Here is a 27031-nt window from a genome sequence, read left to right as displayed (position 1 = left end):
TCCTCGGCTTCGCTAATTTCTATCGTCGCTTTATTAAGAGCTATTTACGGCATGTAATGCCCCTAACTAAACTTACTAAAACTAAGGCTAATCTATCTAGAGAGTTTAAATAGACTAACAAAGCACAAGCCGCTTTTAACGGATTAAAGCAGCGCTTTACTAAAGTCCCCTTATTGTACTATTTCGTACTAAGCAAATAGATCCGAATTGAAACTAACGCTTTATAGTTCGCTATATTAGCTATTATGTTATAATAGGCTAATAATACCTACTAGCACCCGATTGCCTTCTTTTTACGGAAGATAATAGATATAGAGCGTCGATATAAGACCTACGAGTAAGAGCTCTTAGCAATCGTAGAAGCCTTTAAGTATTAGCGCTACTATCTCGATAGTGCTTAGCACCCTGTTTAGGTCTATATAAACTATAACAACCTCCGTAGAATTACGAAGGTTACTAGGGTTATAGGTCGATAGGCTAGATAGGCTATCTACCTCGCCGGGTTCGATTTTAATATATTATACCGGCTAGGCGTAAGTAACCCTGCCGATAGCCTATCGAGGCGACCTAATTAGGATAGCGAGACTTAGTATATTAATTTATTGTTTCTAACCCTATAGTATAAGATTGCTATAGCCCGTATTATTAATAAGTAAGCGTAGGATAAGCGGACTTCCGGACCCTACGGCGGTAACAAATACTATAGCGGAGTTGTCGTTCTTCTAGTATGCGTTAGAAAGGACGTAGATCGCTTAAGCTATAATAACTCGATTAAAGACATTGCTATCTATAGTAATAGCCTATATAGCGATAGTACTATAGAAGAGGTTCTAGTAGTTCTAGCTACTAGTGCTACTAGATGTATATAGTACGTACCTCGTTTAATAGCGAGGGTGCTATTAAATAACCTTGCAAATAGGGATAGTTAATCGTTTATAGATAAGCTGTTGCGTACTTAGCAGAGGGACGCCTTTGCTATCGAACGTATTAATAGGCTTATAAGTAGGCGAAAGACTCGATTTAGTAAGAGTAATAATTAGTCGATCGACGACAAAGGTTACTTAAAGTTTAAGGATAGATACTATATCCCCGCTAAACAATCGATTAGATAGGAGCTTTTAAAGCGATACTATAATAGTAAGCTTGCTAGTTACTATAGTATAGAGAGGTCGCACGAGTTACTATCGCGTATATACTACTAGCTAAATAGTAAGCGGTATATAAAAGAATACGTATAGACCTACGTAGTATGCTAGCGTATTAAAGCACTAAAGCACCTGCTATTCGGCGAGTTATCTTCACTTCCTATTCCTAGGAAGCTATTCGTAGAGCTTATAATAGATTTTATTATAGGCCTTCCTCCTACTAAGCGTAGGGGTAGTAGGGATGTATATAATACTATCCTTGTTATAGTAGACCGATTTACTAAAGGCGCTTAATATATCCCGGCGCGGAAAGATTAGACTACTATTAATATAGTAGAGGCGCTATAGAATAATATCTTCTATATCTATTAGGGAACCCCTAAGAGGATAGTATCCGATCGTAGATCGATACTAACATCGCACTATTAGAGCGAAATATGCCTATAGCTAAGACTAAAGCATCGGCTATTAATAGCCTTCTATCTATAGACTAACGGTCAAATAGAGAGGCAGAATGCTACCTTGTAGTAGTACCTACGTAGCTATATTAACGAGAACCCTAAAGACTAGGTTAACCTCCTATAGCCTACGGAATTCGTATATAACAACAGTATATACTTATTAACAAAGGTCTCGCTATATATAGCTATAATAGGCCAAAACGCTGCCTTACTATAAGACCTGTCACCTACTACCGCTCGAGGCCGAGCGTAAGGAAAGGGAAGCGCGTTAAGTACTAGAGACACTAGCGGCAATAGAACGTATCTAGAAGATGCGAGAAATCTATACTAAGATAGCTAAGAAGCTAACAAAGGCTTAAGAGTACTAAAAGACCTACTACGATAAGCGCTATATACTAGTAACCTTTAAGCAAGGCGATATAGTTATACTAAGTACTAAGAACCTCCGCATCCGCAAACACCTATTACCTAATAGCAAAACAAGGCCTAAGCTCGCACTAAGATATATTAGCCTATTCCGCATTCGAGAAGTTAAAGGCTCCTCTGTATAGGCCTATTAGTTATAGCTTCTACCTTATTACACTATCTATAACACCTTCTATATATCCCTCCTTAAACTATACTATTAACGCGAAGGCGATAAAGCGCCTACTAAGTTAGAAGAAGTCTTAGCTAATAGTAAAGAGCTATAGTCTATAGAACGTATTCTAAAGCACCGGACTAGGCAAGGCAAGAAGGAATACCTATTAAGATAGTAGGGCTACCTACCTAAATAGGACTTATAGGAAGCTAAAGACTCCTTTAAGGATATAGCTAAGTTATTAGATAAGTACTAGACTAGCGTAAAGAACAAGAAGAAGGCTAAGGGCCTATAATGTTATTAGAAAGACCTAGGATTAATGCTACCCCTAGGGTGCTATTAGCTAACTAATTAGAGGCTAGCAATTGTTAGTAATAAAGGATAACGAGACTACGCTACTATAGTAAGCGCGCCCCGAGTATTAACAAGCGCGCTATAACCGTTAACTAATCGCCTGCTCTTTTAAAGGAATCTACCTCTTTACTAGCGCACCCTATAAGACCCTTCTCCTAGTATTTAGGCCCCCTTTTCTGTTCTATCGTCCTATCGAGACCCTAAGGCCTATGCAGTCGGCGGAGGCGCACGTATAGCAAATAGTACCGACGGTATATTAGAAGAACAGCGCACGGCTATATTAGTAACAGTGTTACTAAGTGTGTTATTATTAGACGAAGAAGGAAATCGGAAGCAAGATAAAGTTAGCGCTAAGACGACTAGCGCCGCTATTACTAACCTTACTTGCTATTGCTACTATACCTACTAAGACAACCTTACCTATACTACGGCCTAAGGATAGAAGCGCACTATACTAGTTAAGTTAAAAGAATAGCTATATTAAAGGTTTAATTAAAACTTTAAGGCTAAGTTAAAACATTAAGGCTCAAAGGATAGAGTAGTTTAATAGACTAATAAACTAAGGGCAAAACTATAGAGCTAAGTTAGCTAGGGTCGATCTTGCGAACAATAGGTTACTCCTTAATCTTTCCGACCCTTTAAGCGAGGCGAACCTTAACTACTACACTTATAATAGCCTTTACCTATAGAAACCAGATAGACTGTGTTTTTAAAGAGATAAGATTAATTGACAATTAAAGGCTACTAAACCTAACCAATTAGGGCTAGTAAAACTACGATAGTAAATAATAGCCCTTGTAATAATAAGAACAATCCCTCGGAAACGGACAAACCCTCGGAAGCGGACAATTCTAGGTCTTTTAAGAGTAGATGTAAAGAACTCGAAACGATATTACTTAGAACGGAGGTAGTACTATAATACCTCGTACGTCTACCTATTATAGTAGGGAAGACGCGCTCGTATTATAATTAGTCGATAGTCCTTAATTCTCGTAGTTATATATTACTTTATTATATATAAGGATAGCGTAGTTAGAGTTGTATATTGTGCTAGTATTAGAAGTAAGGTTTGATATAGTTATATAATTAGGTAGTTAAGTGTTTAATTTAGCGCGGGCTAAGTAGCTTATTAGACTTGCTAAGTTAGTAGCAATAGAGGTCGTAATAGAACATAGACTAGCTACGAGGGCGCGGCCTTTAGAAGGGAAGCGTATGTTAGGGCTAAAGAGGCTATATGTAATTAGCATATAACTAGGCCGAGTAAAGCTAGGGTCTTAGTGCCTTAGGCAGGGCTTAGCGCTTAGCGTTAGGCTAACTAGCCTACCTTCTACCTTCTTCTCCTAGATCTCTATCGAATACTACTTGTACCTACTACTACCCTATCTACCTGCTAATACACCCTTCTTATAACGTAGCGCGCTCGTAACGCTTTAGCGGTAATAGCGATAGTAAAGGAGTATATTAGTAGTAGTAATAGTAGTATTATAAATAAAGAAGATAGAATATAGAAGGTGTTAGTTGCTTCTATATATGCTATTACTACTTATCTAGGGTCCTAAAGCGTTATATAAGGCTTAACGTAGCCTAATAATCGTGTCCGGAGAGCATAACCGAGAACAGTCCGCTAGCGGGCCTTTCCGGCCGCATAGCTTTAGTAAACTCAAAATTCTCAAATCTATACTAATAATTATACCTCGACGACAAACACCGCTATAGTTAACCTCCGCACTATATATAAATTAATATACAAAGCATAAGAAAATTTGCTAAATAGCTAGGCTTCGTAACGGGAAAACGACCTACCTCGAAAACGTAAGCGTAGCGATAGCGCTAGCTATAAAAGCGATAGCGACCTCGAAGCAGTCCTAAATCCGATACTAGTCGAAACACCCTCTACTAATACGTAGTCGACTAAGTCTATACAATATTCGACACCTTCTTTACTACGAGTACTAAAGCCATTATCGGCACCTAGAAGCAAGAAGACAAGATAGAAAGCGGCGGATCCTAAAATACTAGTATATATAAGAGAACCTTATCCGTAGGAGGTAGAGCATATAGATAACTATAGACATAAGGTATAGTACTATATATTCGAGGATTGCTATAAAACAGCCTTCGAGCTAGACTTAGGTTTATAGTATAGCACGATAAGCAATGCGGACTATTATTTAATAAGAAGGTATAGCTTATATACTAGTAAATATAAAGGCAAAGAGCCGAGATAGAAGCAAGCTAATATTCGCGATAGTATAGCAATTCAAGCACTTACTAAGGCATCTTCTTAAGAGGAATACGCACTCTCAATCCTATATAACGTAGCTAAAACATAGCAATATCGTAACGCTCTCGCTACCTTCGCCTCCGAGTAGAGTATAGCATTTAATAAGCTAGTTTCCGCTAGTTTCTATAACATTATATTAGCCGTTAATCTATAGGCTTTACGAGTCTTCCTATAGTCGTATACTTCGCTCCGCTTACGAGTCTTCCGCCTCTTCTACTATATACGCTATTAAGTAGTAAAATACCTCTCTATAGCTATTAGCTATATTTACCTTTGCATAGACACCTAGAAGTCGCAATATAGCTATAAGTACTATTAAGCTATTAACTGCTAATTCGTCGATAAGGATAGTAAGCTAGAATAAGTGCTTCTCGACCTTCCTATCGTTATTATACGCTATACTAGAGCCGAGCTTGTATAGCTTCTTATTAAAACCTTTAAGCAATTCAACATTATTAACAATATTAGCTAGATTATAAGCGACAACGTTACGTCTAATAATACGTTAATGCGTAAGATTAAGCGCTTTCTACGCTCCGAAGGCATTACTTAGTAGTACGAGAAGACACGCCGGCTTCGCTATATTAGACATATTATTAACCTCGCTATATAAGCCTTTATGTTCTCGGAGTCTTAAGAGTCGGCGGAGATAGCCTTCGAAAAGGCAAAGAATAACGAGCGTACCTTTATTAAGCAATAGATAGCTGCTTACAATGCCGCTACTGCTACTAACGATAATATCTCCGTCTCTATATAGCTTAACATCGATATAGCCTCGTTTGCTAAGCAAGAGACTATATAGAAGCTATATAACCTATTACTCCGCCTCCGAGACGATGTTATATAGGCTATATTCAAGTTCTTAGCTAGAGCCGCTACTATAGTAGCGGTGCTAAAGACACTTAGTAAGACTCGGTAGAATAGCTAGCTCTTGCTTATAGAAGAGGCTATTAAAGCTAAGCTAACACTAGACCTTCTATTCGTACGAGAGCCTTTACTATAAGACGTAGAACTAACTACAACCGACTAGATAGTAATTAAGCACGCTCGCAACTTCCTATATCTATTTAAGGAGGTTATAATACGCCTATAGAGCTATAACTATATACTAGATAGCTTCTAAGAAGCTATAGAATACCTCGTTAACTATTACGAGAAGTCTCTCGAGCTATATAAGCATAGACCTGCTATTACGAAGTCTATTATTGTCTCTTAGCACCTGTTTAATAAGTACTACTAACTTATCGACGAATCCGGTACGTACGTAGCGGCTCTATTACTATACCCTTTAAAGCGACTTGCCTAGCTTTAGAAGCGCTAGACTAGAGTAAAGAATACTAACTAGTTAGAGCTAGTAATAGTAAGAGCGAGGGCATTATAGTAAGAATATAAGGACAGGTACGAGCCCTTAGTAAAACTAACTACTACTATAGCGGTTATAGACCTTACTAGCTTCGAGTCGTAGCAATTAGCCGCGGAGGTTATCGATACGGTTAAGGACGAGTTTAATAGCTTCGTCTATGCCGCTCCGTATCTATTGCCTATTATCTAAGACAGTAGTAGCAACGATATCCGAATGGGTCTATTACAATAGTAGCTATAATTAGCTTAGCGATAGGCGTAGCCTTTATTATCGCGGCTTGCTATCGACGTTCTATCCGCCTTCGCTATATCCGCCGAGAGCGAGCGTATATTTAGTATAGCAAGGCGTACTATTCTATAGGACCGAAGCTAACTAGATAGTAAGACAGTACGTATAATAGAGCCTTCTAAACAATAGTAGAAGGCTAGCATTACATTACTAGTAATAGACAATAGTACTATTAAAGAAGATAAGGCAGAAGACTTATTAGATACGTAGTACTATATAGTAGGCGCCTTATAGTAATATATCGATAGTATTATTATTATAGTATCTATAACAACAGTATCTATAATAACAGTATCTATAATAATAGTATTAATTAGTCTTAATAGACAGCGATAACGACGTAGAAGTAGCTATTAATCTATCTATCTACCTCCGCGGAAGACTAAATATCGACTATTTACCTAAATACGCTAAAAGCTATATTTATATTTACTAAATATAGCCTCTAAATACTAACTATTCAGTATTTAACATCTATGTTTAGTTAATAGTAGAAGCGACTAGAGCTAGTATAGATAGTTAGGGCGAGCAGACGCAATTTACTTAGTAATAATAAGTCTGCTTTTATAATATTAACCTTGTCGCTTGCCTATGTATAGAACTCTCTCGCTATTATACGTAGTCCGCCGTATTGTTAAAGCTTTAGTCTGTTTCTAGTAACAATAGCTATAATAATCTTGTTTGCTACTTAACGTTCTTATTGTCCGTCGTAGGCACCCGTATATATAATATTAGACTTTAATCTAGATTATTGCTATTATGCTCCTTATCGGATAGGTTTTGCCTGTCTCTACTTAGACCCTGCTAAGACCGCCGGAGGCAAAATCCTGCTTATAGGGTCTAAAGCTAGAATGTTAGAGCCTACCTACTTTTCGGTTATCTTAATATAAACATTATACGTAGCATATATTATAAAAATCTAGTTAGTGCGATCGATAGGGAATAAAAAGGGAAGCCCTTTAATATAAAAATCTTATAAATACGACGTTGTAGCGTTAAGCTATATCGATCGCAAATTAGTTGCCTTAGGAAGCCCGTCCTATCGAGAGCCCGGTCGACTAACTCGATATATCGCATTATATAACCTACGTATAATATTACTCTTATCTTAAAGAGCGTGCAATTTTGAGTATGTTTAGTATAGAGCGTAGTACTATATAGTGTCGTAGGATTAAGGTATTCTATATACGAAAACGCTCCTTAAGCCGGCCTAAAAACACCCGATATCGTTTTAGCTAACATACCTCTAAGACATATACTATTCGATAGATTATGTAATTCTAAGCAGAAAACATATAGCAATAACTATTATGCGACGTTATAGTATTAAGATATTATCGATACGCCGAAGCTACTTTTAGTCGGCCTTAGCTAGCTTTTAGTAAGGGAACATCTAGTATTTAATCGCGTATTCTACGATATAGCAATACTATATCAACCTATTATAGGGTAGATTAGCATTATAAAGCATTCTATATCGATTAGTGTTAGTCTTAGATATATATAGTACTGCTATATTGTACTATATCGACAATAGTAAATATCTTCTATAATACCTTAAACTATCGCGTAAAACGTATATTCTATATATATATATATATAGCGCGTAGATGCAAAGGTAGTTCGATTAATGTTGCAGAATCGTATACGCGTAGTTATCGCTATTATTGTCGCCTTGCTACTTAATTAAGTTCCTTTACTTAAACAAAAAAGTAGGTCCGGCACTAACCGTCTACGGTAAAGCCGCGCCCTCGCGCCTTCGCGACGCGTCTACTTAGTTCTTCCTCTTCTTCCTCTTCTATCTAGTCTATCTCTTCTATATATATAGTACGCTATACTATACCGGACTAGTACTCTAACTTATTAAAGAAAGACCGCTAGAAGGCGAAGGCGGTATAGAAGAAAGTAGAGAAGGCTACTACCGCCGCTGCCGCTACTACTACGGCATTATATTAGGAGCTAGGCTATTACGATGCGGACGTACTACCGAGACGCACTCGAGTCGCTATTAACCGATACTAACTAGTATTCGAGGTTGCTCGCTATCTAGAACTGCTAGCGTCTAACGCTAGCCTCGCGACGTAGTAATAGTACTTCGAAGACCGCGTTAATATAGTCCCGGAGTATCTCCTCGAGGAGGTCTAGCGCCTTATATAGGATATCGTAATATATAACGAGGCGTAGTTTCTCTAAGAGCGTATAATCTAGGCCGGTCTTCGCAAGGTCCTAAAGTTGCTATATCTAACTCGCGATACTAAGCTAAGCCCGTTCTAGGTAGATGTCCTATAGTCGCTAGTCTTTAGCTAATAGGATGTCTTTATAGTCGCTACGACTACTTCTAGAAAGACACTAATCTATTAGGCTTTTGCCCTTCTAACTAGTATAATCGTATAGCAAAGCCTATCTTTAACCCGTATTAGCGACGAACAATCTAAGGACCTCGAAGAAGCTACCCGTTAGTTGTTAGCTATAGAACAAGGCCTATTTAATATCTGTCTTATTATAGTAGAGAGCAAGAGAAAGAATCCGTATATAATCGACGAGTTAAAGGTAGGAAAGTATTAATACATCCTATATAGCCTAGAGTAGGCTATTATACTAGAGTTCTAAGAGGTACTCTAGGTCCTTACTCCTCGGATCGGTTTATAGGCACTCGACGAGGCTTATCTCTATTATCGCTAGTTAAGCTTCTAGCTAGTATATAGTAAGATAGCATTACTCCGGGATATCCTTAATATTAACACTGTCGCGGTAGCTGCCTTAGCAACGATACCGCGTAATATAATCGACTATCTAATCGAAAGCCGTACTATACGGAAGCTCGGAGACAAGGCCCTCTAGAGTATTATCTAGCGTACTAGCATCGATCGCCTAGATACGACGTACCTCTTTTAGACGATACCGAAGGGCAAGCTAAGCTTATTCGATTATTAGTATTTTGTCCTCCGCTTTGCTATTAATAAAAATAGGCTAGGTACTCCTAAGCTAATCTAGAAGTCTTTAATCTTTATTAATAGCCGAGCTAGTATTAATAGGGGCTATTTGCTTATACGAACATAGTTAATCTAGCTTACTACTAATATTACTAACCTAGACCTTGCGGATAGGAAGTATACTTAGATAGGTATACTAATAGTTACCGGAGGAAAGCGGACTATCGACGTTCGTAAGGTCTGTTCCTTCTATACTATATATATCGCTACGGTCGATAAGAACCTACGATATAAGGAGTTTAAGAAGGAGGATTCCGAGATCCGGATTATATAGGGCACACTAGCTACTACGATAGGTACTAATATTCCTAATATTAAGATCGTTAGCTAGCAAGGCCTACTAATTACTAAAGATCTCCTCGACCTATATTAGAAGCTTAGTCGTGCTAGTCGACTTCGAGGCCTCTTATCGACAGTAGTGCTACTCCTTCCTTATTAGTTTAACGACGGTTAAGGACGTATATCTAAGAAGTCGAACTATCGGTCGATAATCCTACGTAACCTATTATCTATAACGGCGACTACGACTATCGCACTATACTGTTCTATATATACTCTAGCGCGACTAAGTTAGCTTCGTACGAATACAATCTCTAATCTAGAGCTAGAGATTGTCCTAGGAGATAACTTCGACGATATCGACGAGTCGGCTTTCGATAGAGTAGATATACTTAACGCTAGTATAGACCGCCCTCCGCCTTATACTCGCCCTTATAATAATATAGAGAACAAGTTCTATAACACAGTCGACGATATAATCGTAGATAACGTTAACTAGAACAACTAGACGAAGACTAAGATAGATTCGCGCGAGAAGGCGCTAGAACTGTTTATACGGTTAGTAAATGCACGCTATTATCCTATAAAGAGCTAGCGCTAATGTATAAGAGCGGTTAGAAACGAATACCTTAGAGAAGATAAGCATACATACGACATTCCGGATAATCGTAAGGTCTAAGGCACCGACCTATACTATAGTATATATAACCTAGGGCTACTTAAGAAGAAGTTAGAGTAGGAGGAGCCTCCGCTAGTACCTCCTACGATAAAACGACTACAACAAGGTCTACTATAGGCCTTCGTATTACTATTAATCGCCGAGTAGGTATCTAATCAAGCTAATTGCATCTTTAGGGACGGCTACTAGAGCCGCGTATTCGATATACCGGCTAATGTAATAGTACCTAATTAGAAGCTATAGAACCTTTGTAAGGTCTTTAAGCTAGCTACTAAGGAGGAATGTAGTAAGATCGATAAGAAGGTAGTAAAGCATAGGTCTCCTACATTTATAGCCTAGTACGAGGAGGATAGTACTAACGAAGCCGACATTCCTCTAGAAGAATTAATTATAGTATTAAACTAGATAGTAGACGAGGTATATACCTAGCGCTAACAGTACAAGGCTAGGGCTACGAAGGCTCGTAAGGATCGTTAGACAAAGAAGGCTAGTAGTACGACTATAACTACGAGCCGTATAGATATTAAATAGGCGCCTAATACTACGAGCGCGCGCTACGCCCGGGCTAAGAAGCACTAGAATACTTCTTTAGTAGCAGCTCTTACGCTTCGAAAGGATATAGCCTAGAAGAGTAGTAAACTATCTCGAAATGCCGTATCTATAATACGTAGGGATAGATTAGATATACTAGGTATGCCGACTAAATCCGATATACTATTAGCTAATACACTATTAGCTAAAGGCGTTACTAGACCGCCTTCGTACGCTACTATCGCAGCTGCCGCTCTACGACTACGTCTAGGTCCTAGTAAGAAGCGTACAGCTAGCACGCTTACGCAAACTCGAATACTAAGTTATCGTGCCGCTCCTCGTCGTAGAATAGATAATAGTATACTAACTCTAATAGGCTGCCGTCGACCCGGCGATCCCGAAGACCCTAATACCTTTAGTCTAGACCGTATAACTGCTATATAGGCACGCGCTACGTAGGATATAGTAGTTATGTCTTCTCCTCGTTTATTAGGCCGTAGCCGTATACTATCTTAGCGGCAGATAGATCTTTAAGCGACGGAGGCACATTTCGAGTAGTATACTATACTAGAAGAGTAGGAGTAGTACTACGACTCGGATTTTAGTAATAGTAATACTATATTCGACACTCCGAGCCGTCGCAGGAATCGGTAGAGGAAATAGCGCTAGAAATAGCATTAATAAGGTCCTTCCTTACTACTTCTACTATATTATTATAAGCTCGCTAAGTATATACTTAGTGCTAGCTCCTCGCTATCCTTCTATTATATCCTTATAGGCTCGCTATACTAGCTCCTTACTACCCTTCTATTATGTCCTTATAAGCTCGCTAAGCAGGTTTGCCCTCGTAGTCGAGTATATTGCCTTAGCTATTAACGTGCTTTCCGATAAGGGTTTATAAATAGTCGTAGGTATCGTAGTTAAGCTACTTCTACGAGTGCTAGCGAGCGCTATTAAGCTGCTTCTACGAGTGCTAGCGAGCGCTGTTAAGCTACTTCTACGAGTGCTAGCGTGTAATGCCTAGTTAAGCTAGCGTATAATACCTAGTTAAGCTGCTTCTATAAGAGCTAGCGTATAATGCCTAGTTAAGCTGCTTCTACGAGAGCTAGCGTATAATACCTAGTTAAGCTACTAGAATTAGCGCTAGAATTGGCGCTAGAATTAGCGCTAGAACTAGCATTTAATAAGGTCCTTCCTTACTACCCTTCTATTATGTCCTTATAAGCTCGCTATGCAGGCTCTTTACTACCCTTCTATTATGTCCTTATAGGCTCGCTAGGTCCTTGTAGGCTCGCCGGGTCCTTATAAGCTCGCTAGGTCCTTATAAGCTCGCTAGGCGGGCTCTTCTATTATGTCCTTATAAGCTCGCTATATATATTTGCCCTCGTAGGTAAGTACATTGCCTTAGCTATTAACGCGCCTCGTAGTCTATCTTATATAATAGTTAATAGTTAATAGTCGATAGTATTAATAAATCGTATATAGGAGCTAGTCGAGAAGCGTAAATTCGAGGAAGCGACAAGGATACCGAGTCCCGCTAAGACCCCGGATTTAGTATAGCAGAGCGCTTAATTAGTAGGATTAAACGTTATAGCTGCTTCCTTCCGTATATTTACAATACCGACTTTACGACTTTTATAATAGTATTACTAATATAGCGAGATACGTCGATTAAGCGCATTTCTAGCAAATAGCGCTAACAAAAGTGTCTAATACGATAACGACGGCCGCCTTAGGCACTAAGAACCGCCTCCGAAACTCGAGAAGTTACTAATACTACTAATACTACTAACACTAGCGACACTAGCGAAACTAGCGACACTAGCGACACTAGCGACACTAGCGAAACTAGCGAAACTAATACTATACTTATTGTACCGCAGCTATTAGCACTATAATATATATAGTAAGGATAGATACGCGAGGCGATAATATATATCGAGCGCTCGTAAAAGCACTCTTCGAGAAGCTACGATAGCCCTCTTACGTTAACGCCCTCTCTTATAACAAATCCCGCAGTTACGATCTATTAGAAGAACTAGCTACTATATAAGACAATACAGATAAGTGCAATTGCGTCTAGGGATCTATTTAACTAGCGGCACTAAGCGGCTATAGAAGCATACACTCCGAAGCATACTAGAATTATATATAGCCTATATGCTACGCGTAATGCGTAGCAATTAGCGCATTCTATTACTAACTATAGTACGTATAACCGAAGACAAGGTATATAGGACGGGACTTATTAAGCGAAATACGATAGCGATTACTAAAGCGACATATATTAGTACCTAGACAACAATAGTATATAACCGCGCCCCTAGTATTAAAGACACTATAGAAAAGGTTGTCGTTAAAGGCGCACTACAGTCGGATAGTAGTCTTAATGCGCTCGGTTCGGTTCGCTATATACTATAGTCGAATAATAGTCTTAATACGCTCGGTTCGGTTCGCTACGCACTGTAGTCGGATAATAGTCTTAATGCGCTAAGCGGCGTGCTTAAACTATAGTCGTATAGTAGTAAAGACTAAGACTAAGCGCCTTCGGGCTTAAGTACTCGAACGATATAATAGAGGCCCTTACGCAACGACTAAGGTCCTTCTAACTAATAGTCCTAACGAAGGCGCTACGCCGACTTAACTAGATACGCGTATATTATCCTATAAAGAATCCGAACGTAGGAAGCCTATAGCAATACTACGAACCTATTAACCTACTTAGTAGAAGAGTCGCTATCGAGCCGCTACTTAAGGTATACCTTACTAAAGAGTTTTTACCGAGTTAGACCGTTAGCCGTATTATAGGTATACCTTACTAAAGAGTTTTTACCTCCGCTAATCTACCCGAGACCTATAGTTTGTTACACTAAGACAAGACTGCGATCTAATAACTAGAAACTAATACTTATTCGGTTAAGTACGCGGTTAGCGCCTATTAAGCTATAGTATACCTACTCGCTAGGAGAGTCGCCTCGCAACGTCTTACTTAGCAAAGCCTATCGGAGACTAAACCTCGAAGAGGAAGGACTAAACAAACTACCTACCGAGGAACCTTAACTATTAGATAAGCGGCTCTATCGGTAGCAAGCCGTAGAACTAGCAAGGAATAGTATTAATCGCTATAGAGCTACCTATATACGACAAAGAGATATCGACACTGTTACTATTAAGAGCCGATAGCTAGTATATTGCTAAGGGTGTTAGTATATTAGTATGTGTATATATAGAAGAAGAAGAAGAAGTTAAACTAGAAAGCGGAGGTCTATATTAGCGTATCGTAGGTAAGGTTTGCCTCTACTAATAGCAATACGCTATTATAACAATAGTAAGGCAATAATAACGGCTATACATTACCGTACCTTTAAGGCAATAGTCGCCGACTACTAGTTTAGTGCCTAAGGCTACGCTAGCGATTAAGGCTACGCTAGCGACTAAGGCTACGCTAGCGACTAAGGCTACGCTAGCGACTAAGGCTACGCTAGCGACTAAGGCTACGCTAGCGACTAAGGCTACGCTAGCGACTAGAAGCTATACTAGTCCTTACTATCGCAGAGGTATAATAAGCATTGTTCGAGCAATAATAGGAGATATAGCGAGCTAATAATAACATAATAGAAGAGTAGTAAGGAGCTAGACCTTATTAAATACTATCTCTAGCGAATCTAAAAGCTAGTCTCGTTAATCTTCGATCGCTTCTAGCGCTATTACTATTCTAAGAGCCTTATTATTATCTTAGCCTAGATCCTACTACTTAGTAGTAGTAGTAGTAGCGGTCTCTTAGATAGTACTAGGTATAAGTGTTAGGTCGTTAGCTACTACGAATGCGATCCGGACCTCTTCGGTAAATCCGTATCTTACGGTCTATACGACGATATGCCTCTTCCTCGCCTATCGATAGATCCTAGATATATAAGAAGTCCTATATAGCTAAAGCCCTCGATATAGTACTACTCCTAGTCGTCGCTCTCGCTAGATCCCTAGATAGATCTATCTCTTCTACTAGCACGTCGAGATAAGCTAGTCTACGACTATCGATATAGTCGATAATTAGTTAATAGAACTACGAGACCTCTATATTAATATTAGCACTAGGAATACCGCGATTAGCGCTACTATTAATCCGCTCCTAGGCATTAGCTCTATCTATACTATCGACCCTATTAATCGTATCGTTATTCTTTCTAGTACGGGTAACGCCGAGGGTTAATAAGTAGTTAGACTTATTTAGCGTATCGACGACCTCTATAATATACGTAGCGCCGAGAGCGTATACGTCGTCGGATAGACTAAGCTTAGATTAGCCTATCTTAGCTACTACTAGCTTATAGTTAGCAAGACCTTTATCGACTAGCTTAGCTACTTAGAGGCATATAAGAAAACCTAAGTCGTAGCCTTCTTATCGGTATAGTACGATATAGTCTCTATACTTATCGACTCTATTATCTCCTAGATAGTCGTAGCAGCCGTCCGGTTCTATAAAACAAGCTCTATAGTCGTAGCTAAATTATAGGTAGCGTTGCCGTACGCTTTAATATCTATCTAGAATTCCTTATTAAGCAGTTCCTATATCTTATCTATAGCGATACTACGACCGTTACTCCTAGGATTAACTATAGAGGAGGCTATAATTACGTCCTAAAGTAGAGTCTTTGCTATATTGCTAAACAACTAGCGTAAGTAGACTATCTCGCGGCTATAGTTCTACTATCGAGCACTAAGGAACTACGGGATAAGATAATCTACTATACGGCGAAGATAACTAGTGTCTATCTTACGGATCGATTTATAGATAGTTAAATAGCTATCGATCTATTAGACTATACGGTATATAGTTGTAAATGCGGGATCCTTATAAGGAGTACTATTAGCAAGTTAGCTATTCTATATAGTGCGAGTAAATATAGCCTCGTAGATAGATTTAACGATCTCGATATACTTAAATAGGTCTATATACTCGATAATAGTATCGATAATATCCTTACGGCTGCTAATATCTTCTATAGTAGAGAGAGCTATAATTATAACTAGATCGGTCGGCTTGCTACCTATATCAATCTTGTAGCGCTTTCTTAACTCTTAAATAAAACGGGCGACGACCCGAGCCTAGAAAGACCGTACGACGACCTAGCGGACTAAATAGTACTACGGCTTGTCTTTGTTTATACGAGGAACACTAAGATTTATAGCATCGGCCTATAAGGAGTAGGCAAGGGGCTCGCTATTGCTATTCTTATCGAAATGAGATCGCAAAGTCGTATAGTAGCAGTCCATTTCGATATAGAAGAAAGCCGGGATAGGAACAATAAACTCCTTACGGTCGTAGGCGCGCGTGCTCTCTACGCTTTCGCATTTAATAGTCTTATTACGAGCAACTGTTATCTAGTTACTAATAATAAGGATTAGCTAGTCCTAGTACTTCTCGTTATCGGAATTTAGCTTAAGGAAGCTCTCGAATATGTCGTTATAGACCTCGTATGTCTCCTAGATCGAGGCTTCGTCGTATATAGAGACTAGTAAGGAGACAATCTAAGTCTTCTTCTTCGACTTAATCCTAATTGCAACCTAAGGAAAACGCTCCTTCGGACTGCTACCTTTAACTAACTCTAGCAAGCGTCGCTGCTACTGTTTACGCTAGGCTTGCTATTTACGCTAGGCTTACTATTTACGCTAGGCTTGCTATTTACGCTAGGCTTGCTATTCGTCGGTTTACTAATTATCGGTCTACTACTAGCGTTTAGACTTTCTCTTGCCCGTAGACTTGCTCTTCTACTTAAAATTAAAGCTATTAAATAGACCTTAGATACTCGGGAAGACAGAACTAAGGGCCTAATCGATATAATATAGAGACATTAGCTTCTTATATCTGTCGTTAGATATGCTCCGGAAGATAGACTTAGCGTTTAGCTTATATCGGTAATCTAATATGTCCTTAGTTAGGCTACCTTCTAGTATCTCTAGATAGATTGCTAGATGCGAGGTAGTAAAGTTCTACTATATAGTATTGCTTCTAAGCATCTAGAATCCTCTACGGTTCGCTTAGCGGCAGAAGTTGTCGTAAACAAGGACCTATTAACGAGAAGACTTTGCGATCTTAATAGCGTACCGTCGATATATCTACGCCGTCTTCCGGGTAAGTCGCTAGAGTATACGGAATAACGGGCAGATACCTATAGCGCTAAGAACGTTAACTATACGCGCCTTAACACTACTAGTATAAAGGTAGAGACCGATCTTCTTACTAAACTAGCCGGCCTTCCTTAAGGCAATCGATCGGACTACGAGCTATATAATAAACATAATGCGCTTCTTTATACGCTAGTGTTTGTCGCTAACGATATCCTCCTAAGCACTATTACCGTTATCGGCAATAGTAGTAGTATCGGCGGCGGCTACGAGCTTCTCCTAGATCCTACTAGCGGTATATCGCTAATTAGGTAATACACTCTATAGAACGCGATACTAGACTAGAGCAATCCTCTTAATATTATAGTCTATCCGCTTAAGGAGATCGGTATTCGAAGTATTCTCGTCTTCTATTTCCTTAGTAATTGCCTCGAGATTATATTCGCTAAAGAACTCCCTTCTAACGAGTCGCTTTAGCTCTATACGCATCTCCGTCGTACTTATAAGGCCTTTACTTAGTAGAAAGGCCTTCTTTATAAGCTTGCGTACCTTCTAACGATAGTCTCTTATACCTAAAATACCGACGTATATAGCTACAAACTTAGCTATTATTAGATATTGCTCGTCTATAGCACTTCGGACGTATTCGTACTTCTATTCGTCGGATATACGAGTCTTACGCTTCTTACGCTTCTTGCTAGATTAACTAGGTCGCGTAGATGTTAATCTTAGGTTCGGGGTTAACTCTATATTACGAGGACCTCTCGCGGTACCTAGAGCCTTACTACTACGTCTACTATAGCCGGCACGAGGAGTCGCATCGTTACCGTCGTTACTAGATTTATCTTACGACTCTTCTTAGTCCTAGTCTCGGTCGAGTTTAGGGTCGTATCTAAGTATATTGCTAGCGCGCTCTTCTATATCGAGTTTATCCTCGCTTAATCTATCGTCTTACTCCTTAATCTCCGAGTTTACGTTATCCTCGTCTTTAATATTAGACTATTTAGGTTCTTCTATAGCCGGCGGTAGCGGCTTACATATACGGAGAGAACGCGGCTAGCGGCGATTCGCTTCTTTAATAGCCTTTTAACGAACTCGTTAGTTATAGTATTAACGGGCAAGGCGCGCTCTACGATTAGCGATTTCCTATATATATTTATTCGGGAGGGCGTCGCGTAGGTCGCTATATACCTAAGAGCTCGCGATACCTTTATCTATAGTTAGTATTATTAATAGATAGCGTTAAAGTCGATATAGAGGGAAGAGAAGAGAAAGGGAAGAGAAGAGAAAAAGAAGAGAAGAGGATATCGCATAAGCGGACAAATAGAAGAGTAAACGAAGATACGCGTATATAGCTCTCGAGTCCTATATCCGATTCGTACTAGCGTAGACAAACGGAAGATAACTAGATAATACTAGAACCCTCTACTAGGCGTACGCTAAAGTCGTAGAGGTATATAAGGAAGTTTAGCGTCGTTAGAAGGTTAGAAATCGACTAAGCGATACTCGAGATGCTAGCGATACTAGAATACCTATAAAGATCGATAGTATCTAGTACGTATAGGTTACGCGCAGCCCTAGAAAGTTACTAAATGCTATCCGAAGATATACTAAAGGATTTAGCGTCGTTAGAATAGTAGAAATTAGAAGACTATAGTCGCCTAGTCGATAAATCGAAGATTTAAGTTACTACTAACTAGGACCTCGTATATTGCGCCGACGTATTACGCGATATTAACAGCTATAGCGATTAATAGAATAGACCTTTACGATGCTACCTATATAGTTTAGTATAGATAGATAGTATAGTTATTAATCTATTTAGCCTACTATCGCAAAGTAGTTATATAGGTATAGAACCTACAGGTTTTTAGTCTGTATACTCTATAGTTTTATATATCTTAAAAATTAGTTTATATTACTATATACGTCGTAGAAACATCTCGAACCCCCCTCCGCTAATATATTAGCTATCTCGGACGTGTATCGCGGTATTCTATATATAAGAAGCTAGTTGATACTAAGATAACCGATTATTTATAGGGGCCTAACATTATGTCGTTAGACGCTCCGCTAGAGCATTGGCTTTGCCAAGAGTTACGTGTGGAGCGGCTGATTGGAGACAGGGTTTTGCATAGCTCACAAGCATATAGCATTATCCGAAAAGCCTTTTCAAGAAGACAAAATCTGTCAGAACCACCCTCGAATATGGATCCAGGTGACCCAAACACTCCCTCCAAGAAGAAGGGCAAGTGTGCCTCTCTCCTGCAACAATTTCCCGACCTCGATATCGGCGGCTCCAGTTCTGGCTCTCCATCATCGTCAAAGACTAGCAAGTACTCTCTCCGCGGTGGTCTCAAAGGAACGTTCAGCAAAGGCTGGCCGCCATCTCTACGTCTTGGATCGAGCGCTCCCGACTTCTCCGGCCAGACTTTCACGATCGGCATGAGCTCTGACTATCGCTACTACGATGATAAGTGGCGTACCGACAAGAGTCTAAAGGACAAGCCTTACGATGTCACTGTGCGCTTCGGTACTGTCAGAAAGTTCATGGAAGATTTGCAGCAAGTTGTCCACAAAGGCAAAGATGCTGCGAAGCGCCATGTTGGAGCTTACTGTTGAAGAGATGGCCAGGGCTGTATTTGCTTCGAATCAGCGAGTCGGTAGTGGTCAAGGATTGTCCTCCGGCCCAAGGCCAGCCCGTGGCTTGAGCTTGGACGAGACCTTCAAGATGTGTATGAAGATATTCAATGGGGAGGCGTTCGAGTATTCTGAGAGGTAAGTGGGCTCTCTGAACGTTGCAAGACTCCATATTCGAAGTGCCGGTAGCTGACCAGAAACTAGAAGCGCCGACTATCAAGAGAAACTGAACCAGTGGGTCACGAGTGACCAGAACACCAACAAGAATCCAAACTACAAGGAAGTCGTTCGTACTCGCCGCGAGGTTGTTCAGCACGCTGCTGCTTTGCAGCATCTCATTCAGCAATTTGTTAAGGAGAACGAGCCTCTCTCCGAACAGCTTATCAGAGACACCCACAAGATCATGATGGAAGGCTTGAGTGGCGAAGATGCCGGTGTCGTGGGTACGAAGTCCTTGGCAGGCACGTATCGTGCCGCCAACCAGCAAGCATACATCGGCGGTGGCCATCAATTTCCAAAGCCCAGTGAGATCCCAACCCAGATGCAGAGCATGGTAAACCAGCTGAAAGCTGACTTGGCTCAAGCCGAGCAGAAGGATCAACTTGACCCTTTCGCGCTGGCAGCCAAGTATTGCGATCGCTTCGTTAACATCCATCCCTTCAAGGATGGTAATGGTCGCATGTGTCGATTGATCCTGAATGCGATTCTGTTGAAGTATGCAGGCATCATCATGAGCTTGGGCGAAAAAGGCGAAGGTCGGAACGAGTACATCAGCATCGCTGTGGAGTCTCGTCAGTCAGGCGGTCATCATGGTCAGCTTGCCAGTATGGTGTTGCACAATGCGGAGGAGACGATGAAGCGCTGGAAGAAGACGCTTGAGTACAAGATGTCCAGGAAGCAGCAGTAGTTGGGTCACGAAGATAGAAGTCCAACAAGATGACCCAGCAGCCCTGAATTTCGAATGCTCCAGCTCGTAAAACACTCATCGCTTCGTCTTCTTCATCTCCGACAGATCACCATCGCCATTCCTCCTCCACTCCCCACAAACAACCTCCCCCCTCTCCCCATCCCACCAAACCTCACACTCCGTCCTCTCCCCCTCCCTCCTCTCCATCCACCTCGCCGCCACCTCCCCCGTCCTCCTCCTCATAACCTCCTCCCCCACCTTCGCCTTCCCCTTCCACCCCATCCCATGATCCGCACCTTCCACAACACAAAGCCAACTCCTAGCCTTCATCTCCGCTCTCATCTCCCCCAACCTCAAAAACTCACACATCTCATCCTCCCTCCCAAGAACAAAAAGCACATCAACCCCCTCCTTCAACTCCAGTAAAATTTTCTCTCGCCGCTCATACTCCCTCTTTCCCCCAGCGGCTAGAAGTGGATAACTCACCAACACCAACATTTTCACATCATCGTGTCCTCGTTCTAAAGCTGTAAGAACTGCCGCGCGAGCACCCATACTCCTCCCCCCTAGAGCAGGACATGGAGTACTTTTGGCACGTTTCTGATGGTCGATTACCGCGTTGAAAAAATTTACGCGTTGGGTTAGGTTTGGGCTTCCTTGGAAGCAGAGGATTGGGGCTTGGGTGGCGAATCCTGAGGCGAAGTCTGAGGTTGCTGGAGCGGAGATTCCGCCGCCGGCTCCGTGGGTGAAGATTAGGGGGGTATGGGAGGTATGGGGTTTGTGGAGAGAGTAGAGGATTTGTTTGGATTTGTAGGGGATTGAGGAGGTGGGTGGGAGAGGTTTTGAGGTGGAGGTGGGAGGGTGTGCGGAATCTAGGGGTTCTTTGTGTTTGTTCTTTTCAGGTGATGGTTCGGCCTCGGGTTCGGTGTCGTTTTTCTTGCGTTTGGGCATATCTGTGTTGCATACATATGTATGCTGTGAAGTCCTTTCAAGGTGTGAGGTGAGGTCCGAGAAGCATCCTAGGTACAGTAACAGATGACATCATGCCTGCCCTACCACCTGCTGCCGTGAGCGCAACTTGAAGTAGATGGATGTCCACTTCGCATTCGGGTGAAAAGAGTCAGTCGCCGTGCGCTTCAGTGAACGGATGAGCCTTGTATTGAAGAAAGCCAACCAAACCCCTGCTTCAATCTATTCATTCGCCCTGCTGTGTCTATGCCCAACCCGGGCGTAAGGTCTTCCCTTAGCTCCCGCCAGCACTACACCTATCACGCAATTGACCGCCGCTGATCATGTTGTCGTTCAGCGATGATCATCCCTTCACCAGCCCGGTCGGTAAAGGTTGGCGCTAAACCAAGGGTTGCCGTCGAGCAGAGTTCTGTTAGCCTAGTAAAATAGGTAGGTGTGCGAATAGCTACCGATTGTTGATTGGTGCCTTCTGCCGAGCGACCTCGCTAGTAGTAACGATTATAGTTAAGCGGCTGCCTCTTCGAGAGCCTATTAGACCGCTAATAAGGGCGACTTCTAAGGGTAGCTTAAATATCATTTCTTCTATAGAATAGCTAGCAACTAGCGATAGCTAGCAATAGCTACAACACCTATATATATAGCTATATTTAGGCCGCTAGTAGCCGCTAGTAGTCGTTGCTAACTAAGTAAAGGAATATAGAGATACTACGACCGTAGAGCCTAAATCCTCGCTACTACCGAAGCTAGAGGCTTAGTTACTACTGCTAGTACGAGCTAAGATAACGAGGTCTCTCGATAGTACTATATCGCTACTAAAGAAGAAGATAAAGAGGTCTAAATCTACGCTAGACCTAGTCTCGAGTCCTCCGAGCCTCGTAGAAGTTAAGAGGCCGGAAGAGGTTAATTTCCGCGAGTTTATATAGCTATAGCTTCGAGTGCTATATCTCGAGACTTATATAGACGCAATCTACGCCTTCTTAAAGAACTTTAGCTATAATAGATATAGAGATATACTAAAGATAAGGACACTATATAAGAAGTAGAAGTTAGCGGAGTAGTAGGTCTATAGGGCCTCGTCGTCGCTCTAGATAGGCTATAAGATTAACGTAGTTATGCTAGCCGTACTCGTAGTCCTTATATAAACTCTAACTCGGTCTACAGTCCTTGCAATAGCGCTTAGTATAGTAGAAGGTCTACGACTTAATCTTAAGCGCAGTATTAGTAAAGTTACATAGGTCGTAGCGCTATTGTCTTATTAGTCTTCCGTCTATTAGATAAGAGTAGTCTTTGCTAAGGCGGAAGCCGTCTATTTACGCTCGAATAACGTCGCCTCGTTTCTATTAAAACCGACGAGAAGGGCGTACGTAGTACTAGTTATATACGAAGCCTACTATAAACCTACCTTGTATTCGTAGATTTAGACTATTATTAGCTTTATTCTCGGCTTATTCTGCCTCTATCTGTTTACTGCCTTCTATAACTAGACTCTAGCCGAGTCGGAGGCGGAAGGAGCGCTAAGTAGTAAGGTATTTGTCCTTTATAGACGTAAAGTCGCGGTATAGTATATAGGCATTAATTATAGCCGAGTCTAGTAGGAAATAGAACAGTAGATACTATAGCTTTAAGGAACGATACTAGGTAGCGCAATAACTTCTTAATTAGTCGTAGATATCGACTCTGCCTGTCTTATCGTTATATAGTGCCGCCTATACTAGAATATAGCATTATTAGTTAGGGGCAACCTAATAAGGGCGGACGTGTTTAGTAATAAAGTCGTTAGTAGCCTTCGGCTAGCGTCTCGCCCTCTAGACTCGCTAGTGCGGCTAGTAGCTAGTTATAAGGACTTAGACGAGGTTGCGGTCTTACTATAGTATAGTAGCGACGTCGTAATAGTATCTTACTATTAAGGTGTCGAAGGGGAAACGTATAGACTTCCTATTAAGTGTTATCGTCTCTTAAAGGACCTTCGGAGGTAGATGCTAGTCCCGCTTTAGTCCTACTGCCTAATCCCTACAAAACTAAATCCTATAGAATACAGCGCCCTGCTATAGCTAAGATTTAGAGCTAGTATATACCGTACCTATCGCCGCGATTCTATAGTGTCGCAGGACTCGAAACAGCAGTATATTGTTAAATAGATTATCTATATAATAGTAGAAGAAGTAAGTCGAATATAGGAGCTAAAGCAATAACCGAAGAACGGCTTAGCTAAGCGAGCTTAGTAAGCTAATAAGATTAACGGCTATTAGACCCTAAGATTAGTATAGCATATAAGAGGCTTCTTAATATAGTAGTTACTTACTTTCTTCGATTTTATTATTATTAACTACTATATTAATATAACTATTCTTCTTTGTTCGGCGCCGCTTACTAGCTAGACTATTATTACTATTTTTGCTAGTATCGATACTACTATTTCTACCTCTATTACGAGCCCGAGTCTCCGCCGCCTTCCTCGCCTTCGAAGCCGCCTTCTGCTCCGCCTCGGTTAGTCGAATTAGTACCTTAATTAGATCCTTCTACTCTTCTATACTACTAACAACCTTAAACCCCTATTGCTTCTTCGGCGACGAGAATAAGAAGTTATACAGATATCTACGCTTACATAGAGCGAGGATATAGTAGCCGATTAGTGTCGGCTTGCCCTTTATTATTATAATATAGTAAGAACGCCTATAAAACCGTACTATTACCTTATCTATACTAATACTAGTCGCAGGCACTATATACTGCTTAAAGGCCTTCCTTAGTATATTAGCGAGGTTAACAACCTATTTCTAAGGTAGAAACCCGCTATTCTTCTTAATAGGTTTACTAAACTATATAGCGGCTTTAATTTATCGAAATCGGTAGTTACTTATATATTTAGCGATATTATAAGCAGGCTAGTACCTATCGGAGCGCTAGTAATCGTCCTTATTGTCTATTTGCACGGCTAATATATATATTATTAGACCGATAAAAATCCTTAGCTCTTTAGTAGTAACCGGCTTCTATTTCCGTCTAGAAACCTATACCTCCTTACGACTATTTACGACCTTCTTAAACTCCGGTTTCTATCTAGTATACTAATTAGTATATAGCACTATTATCCGATAGATTAGAGCCGGCTATATAAGGTTGAACTACTTTAGTAGCAACCGCTAGCCTCTATTATTACAAGTCGATAGTATCTAAGAGTCGCGATCTATACGTAAATTGTTATACTCTATATCCTCGAATATCTCCTTAATTAGCAACCGCACCTGCCTCGCGTATTCCGTACCTTCTAGTAGACTATAAAAGCTAGGTCTCTAAGACTCGGGTTAGATAATATCTAGCTTAGATATTAATATATTATAGATACGAGTCTATTTACCGAGTTAATTAGCTACAATTAGAGCCTCGATAACCTCGTCTACTGCTTCTTCTTCGGCTTCTATAGATAGCTAGAAGGACGACTTTACTATTGCCTCGCGGACCTAACGAGAAGATAAGAATTTAGCGTCTATTATAATATTATCTTTGCCTTCTAGAAATAGGTAGTCTAGATCTACGTCGCCTTTAAATAGGTTCTTAGCATCGTATATTATATTACTATAGTCGTATGCCTTGTCGTTAAGAAGGTCCGCAATGTCTATAGCGATTAATAATACCTTAACGGCTAGAAAAACGGTCTATACCGATAAACATAGGTATTCTAAGCGATAACAATATAGAAACCGAGATCGGACGACCCTGGATTCTAATAGCCAAGGGCGTAGGCGGAAGATCGGGCTCTACACCAAATTTAGGTAGGTAGCGCGATCAGACTTCCCAGCTTCCGCCGCTAACCCTCTAGCTGCGTCCGCCTACGAGTTTTTCAAGGGATATGTGTCGCAGCCTGCTGTAGCTCAGTTCCTCACCAATACGGTGATCTTGCCGCACCTCATCATGACCTCAGCAGATGGTGTTATGCGTGACACGAGCATTTTGTTGAAATATTCCCTTTCTCGTTCACCTTGACCGCCTAAGTGAGTAGGGCCGTACACGCCTCTGGAACACCTAGTCGCGCAGCCAGCAGCGCTTCTCGAGCTGCAAGTAACGTGACGCCTCACAGCAGCAGATAGCAGGAGTCAAAGCCGGTAGCGGGAGGTCTACGCCGTTCAGGACGCTTTCGCATTCCGTTAGTCACCTCACACCTATTTCATCCCCAGGGACTCTATTCGAATGGTATCAAATTCTGTGGCGGGGAAACCACTGCGTCCTGCAGCAACCCACGTGATTTCGGCGCAATAAAAGGTGGACCGGATCATGCATGCTCTCCGTCAGCCCATGCTCATAGCATTGGTCCGCGCTAACTCTTCCCGCTGATCAACATTATCAGATCCCGAGAGCATCTTGATTCCACTAGTTGTTCTTCTCCAGGTCCTTCTTATTCTTCCTCTTCTTCATGAGCTCGGTATTGCTCGGCACCACGTGGCTGAGATCGAAGACTGGCAAGTTGAAGGGAAAGTCCACGGTGGTGAGCATGAGGGCTAGCAGCAGATACCACCCGATGATCATGACCACAAAGCCGCACGAAGCGCCAGCCTGAATTCGATTAGCGAGAGATCTATGCTCTTGAGAACTGTTCGGCACTCGCCAGCTGCAAATTATGCCCGACGACCATCTTCCCGGCTTCTGTGACGCACCAATAGCTGGCAGACACCAGGATGAACGTCAAAGCCAGGAAGAAGAAAGCCAGTGTGAAGAGCAGGTTCACTCTCAACGCACAGATTGTGCAGTAGATGGTGAAAATTCCCATCATTAGGTTCCAGAAAGCAAGACCCGACAAGAATGCTGGTGCCTCGAGTCCTCCAGATGGGTCGCTCGGGTCTGGTGCGTACGCAAGATATGCGGCGAAGCCTGGTGTGATTGTCGCGCCATACGACAAGAAGTACCCTCCGTAAACTCCGAAAAAGACAGCTGGGAACGTATTTCCTAAGATGAACTCCAGAATCATCGCTATGATGGCCAGGAGACCACCGGAGAAATAGTATGTTCCGACTGTCGCCGCCCCACCGCCAGTGTACCCTCTCCACCCAAGCAGTGAGAAGATGATCGGGCAGTACGCAATGAGAAAGCCGCCGAGACCAATCGGTGTCGGATTTCTGCCCTTTCATCAGAACCATGTTTTCTGCTGACGTCCTGCACACTCTTACCCTAGTGTTCTTCTGAGGTCTCCTGAGACTTTGTTCTGGGGCGCAAGATACATCCGCTCGAACATCTCAGGCGTGATGGTAATGCTGCCCTGCGTTTGGACCTGCTCGAGCGTTGGCATCATGGTTGCGGCGTGGTCGTGGCCATTGGTTGTATATTCGATGTCCTCTGACTTCTCGTTCGAGACCGACATTTCGACTTGAAAAGTGGGAAGGATGATTGTGAATGTGTGTTTCTTCAAGACAACACTTCACGCAGAACACAGCTGGCAG

The 27031-nt window shown here is 41.4% G+C and overlaps 3 protein-coding genes across 3 annotated transcripts; 1 reads left to right on the top strand and 2 right to left on the bottom strand.

Moving 5' to 3' along the window:
* Nucleotides 1-19291: 19291 nt before the first annotated feature.
* On the top strand, nt 19292-20630 carry MYCFIDRAFT_198278 (uncharacterized protein; the record flags this gene model as incomplete). The annotated part of the gene is made up of 3 exons (XM_007930818.1): nt 19292-19606; nt 19740-19861; nt 19928-20630. The coding sequence occupies 3 exons, from the start codon at nt 19292-19294 to the stop codon at nt 20628-20630; spliced, it is 1140 nt and encodes a 379-aa protein (XP_007929009.1).
* MYCFIDRAFT_211899 (uncharacterized protein) lies at nt 20587-21770 on the bottom strand. The gene is given in 2 exon segments (XM_007930817.1): nt 20587-21642; nt 21654-21770. The coding sequence occupies 1 exon segment, from the start codon at nt 21579-21581 to the stop codon at nt 20706-20708; it is 876 nt and encodes a 291-aa protein (XP_007929008.1). The 5' UTR covers nt 21582-21642; nt 21654-21770; the 3' UTR covers nt 20587-20705.
* A 4197-nt stretch (nt 21771-25967) lies between these two features.
* On the bottom strand, nt 25968-26952 carry MYCFIDRAFT_37701 (uncharacterized protein; the record flags this gene model as incomplete). Its single annotated transcript, XM_007930626.1, has 3 exons — nt 25968-26177; nt 26224-26710; nt 26762-26952. 3 exons carry the CDS (start codon nt 26950-26952, stop codon nt 25968-25970), a joined length of 888 nt encoding a protein of 295 aa, XP_007928817.1.
* Between the last annotated feature and the right edge of the window lie 79 nt (nt 26953-27031).

Source organism: Pseudocercospora fijiensis (genome assembly GCF_000340215.1).
Source record: "Pseudocercospora fijiensis CIRAD86 unplaced genomic scaffold MYCFIscaffold_7, whole genome shotgun sequence".
Classification (NCBI taxonomy): domain Eukaryota; kingdom Fungi; phylum Ascomycota; class Dothideomycetes; order Mycosphaerellales; family Mycosphaerellaceae; genus Pseudocercospora; species Pseudocercospora fijiensis.
Note: the sequence above shows the minus strand (reverse complement) of the source record. Positions and strands in the feature narration are given on the sequence as shown.

Bases quoted from the DNA above. Each gene is read 5' to 3' on its own strand.
- MYCFIDRAFT_211899 (XM_007930817.1), bottom strand. From the start codon at position 21,581: ATGCCCAAACGCAAGAAAAACGACACCGAACCCGAGGCCGAACCATCA.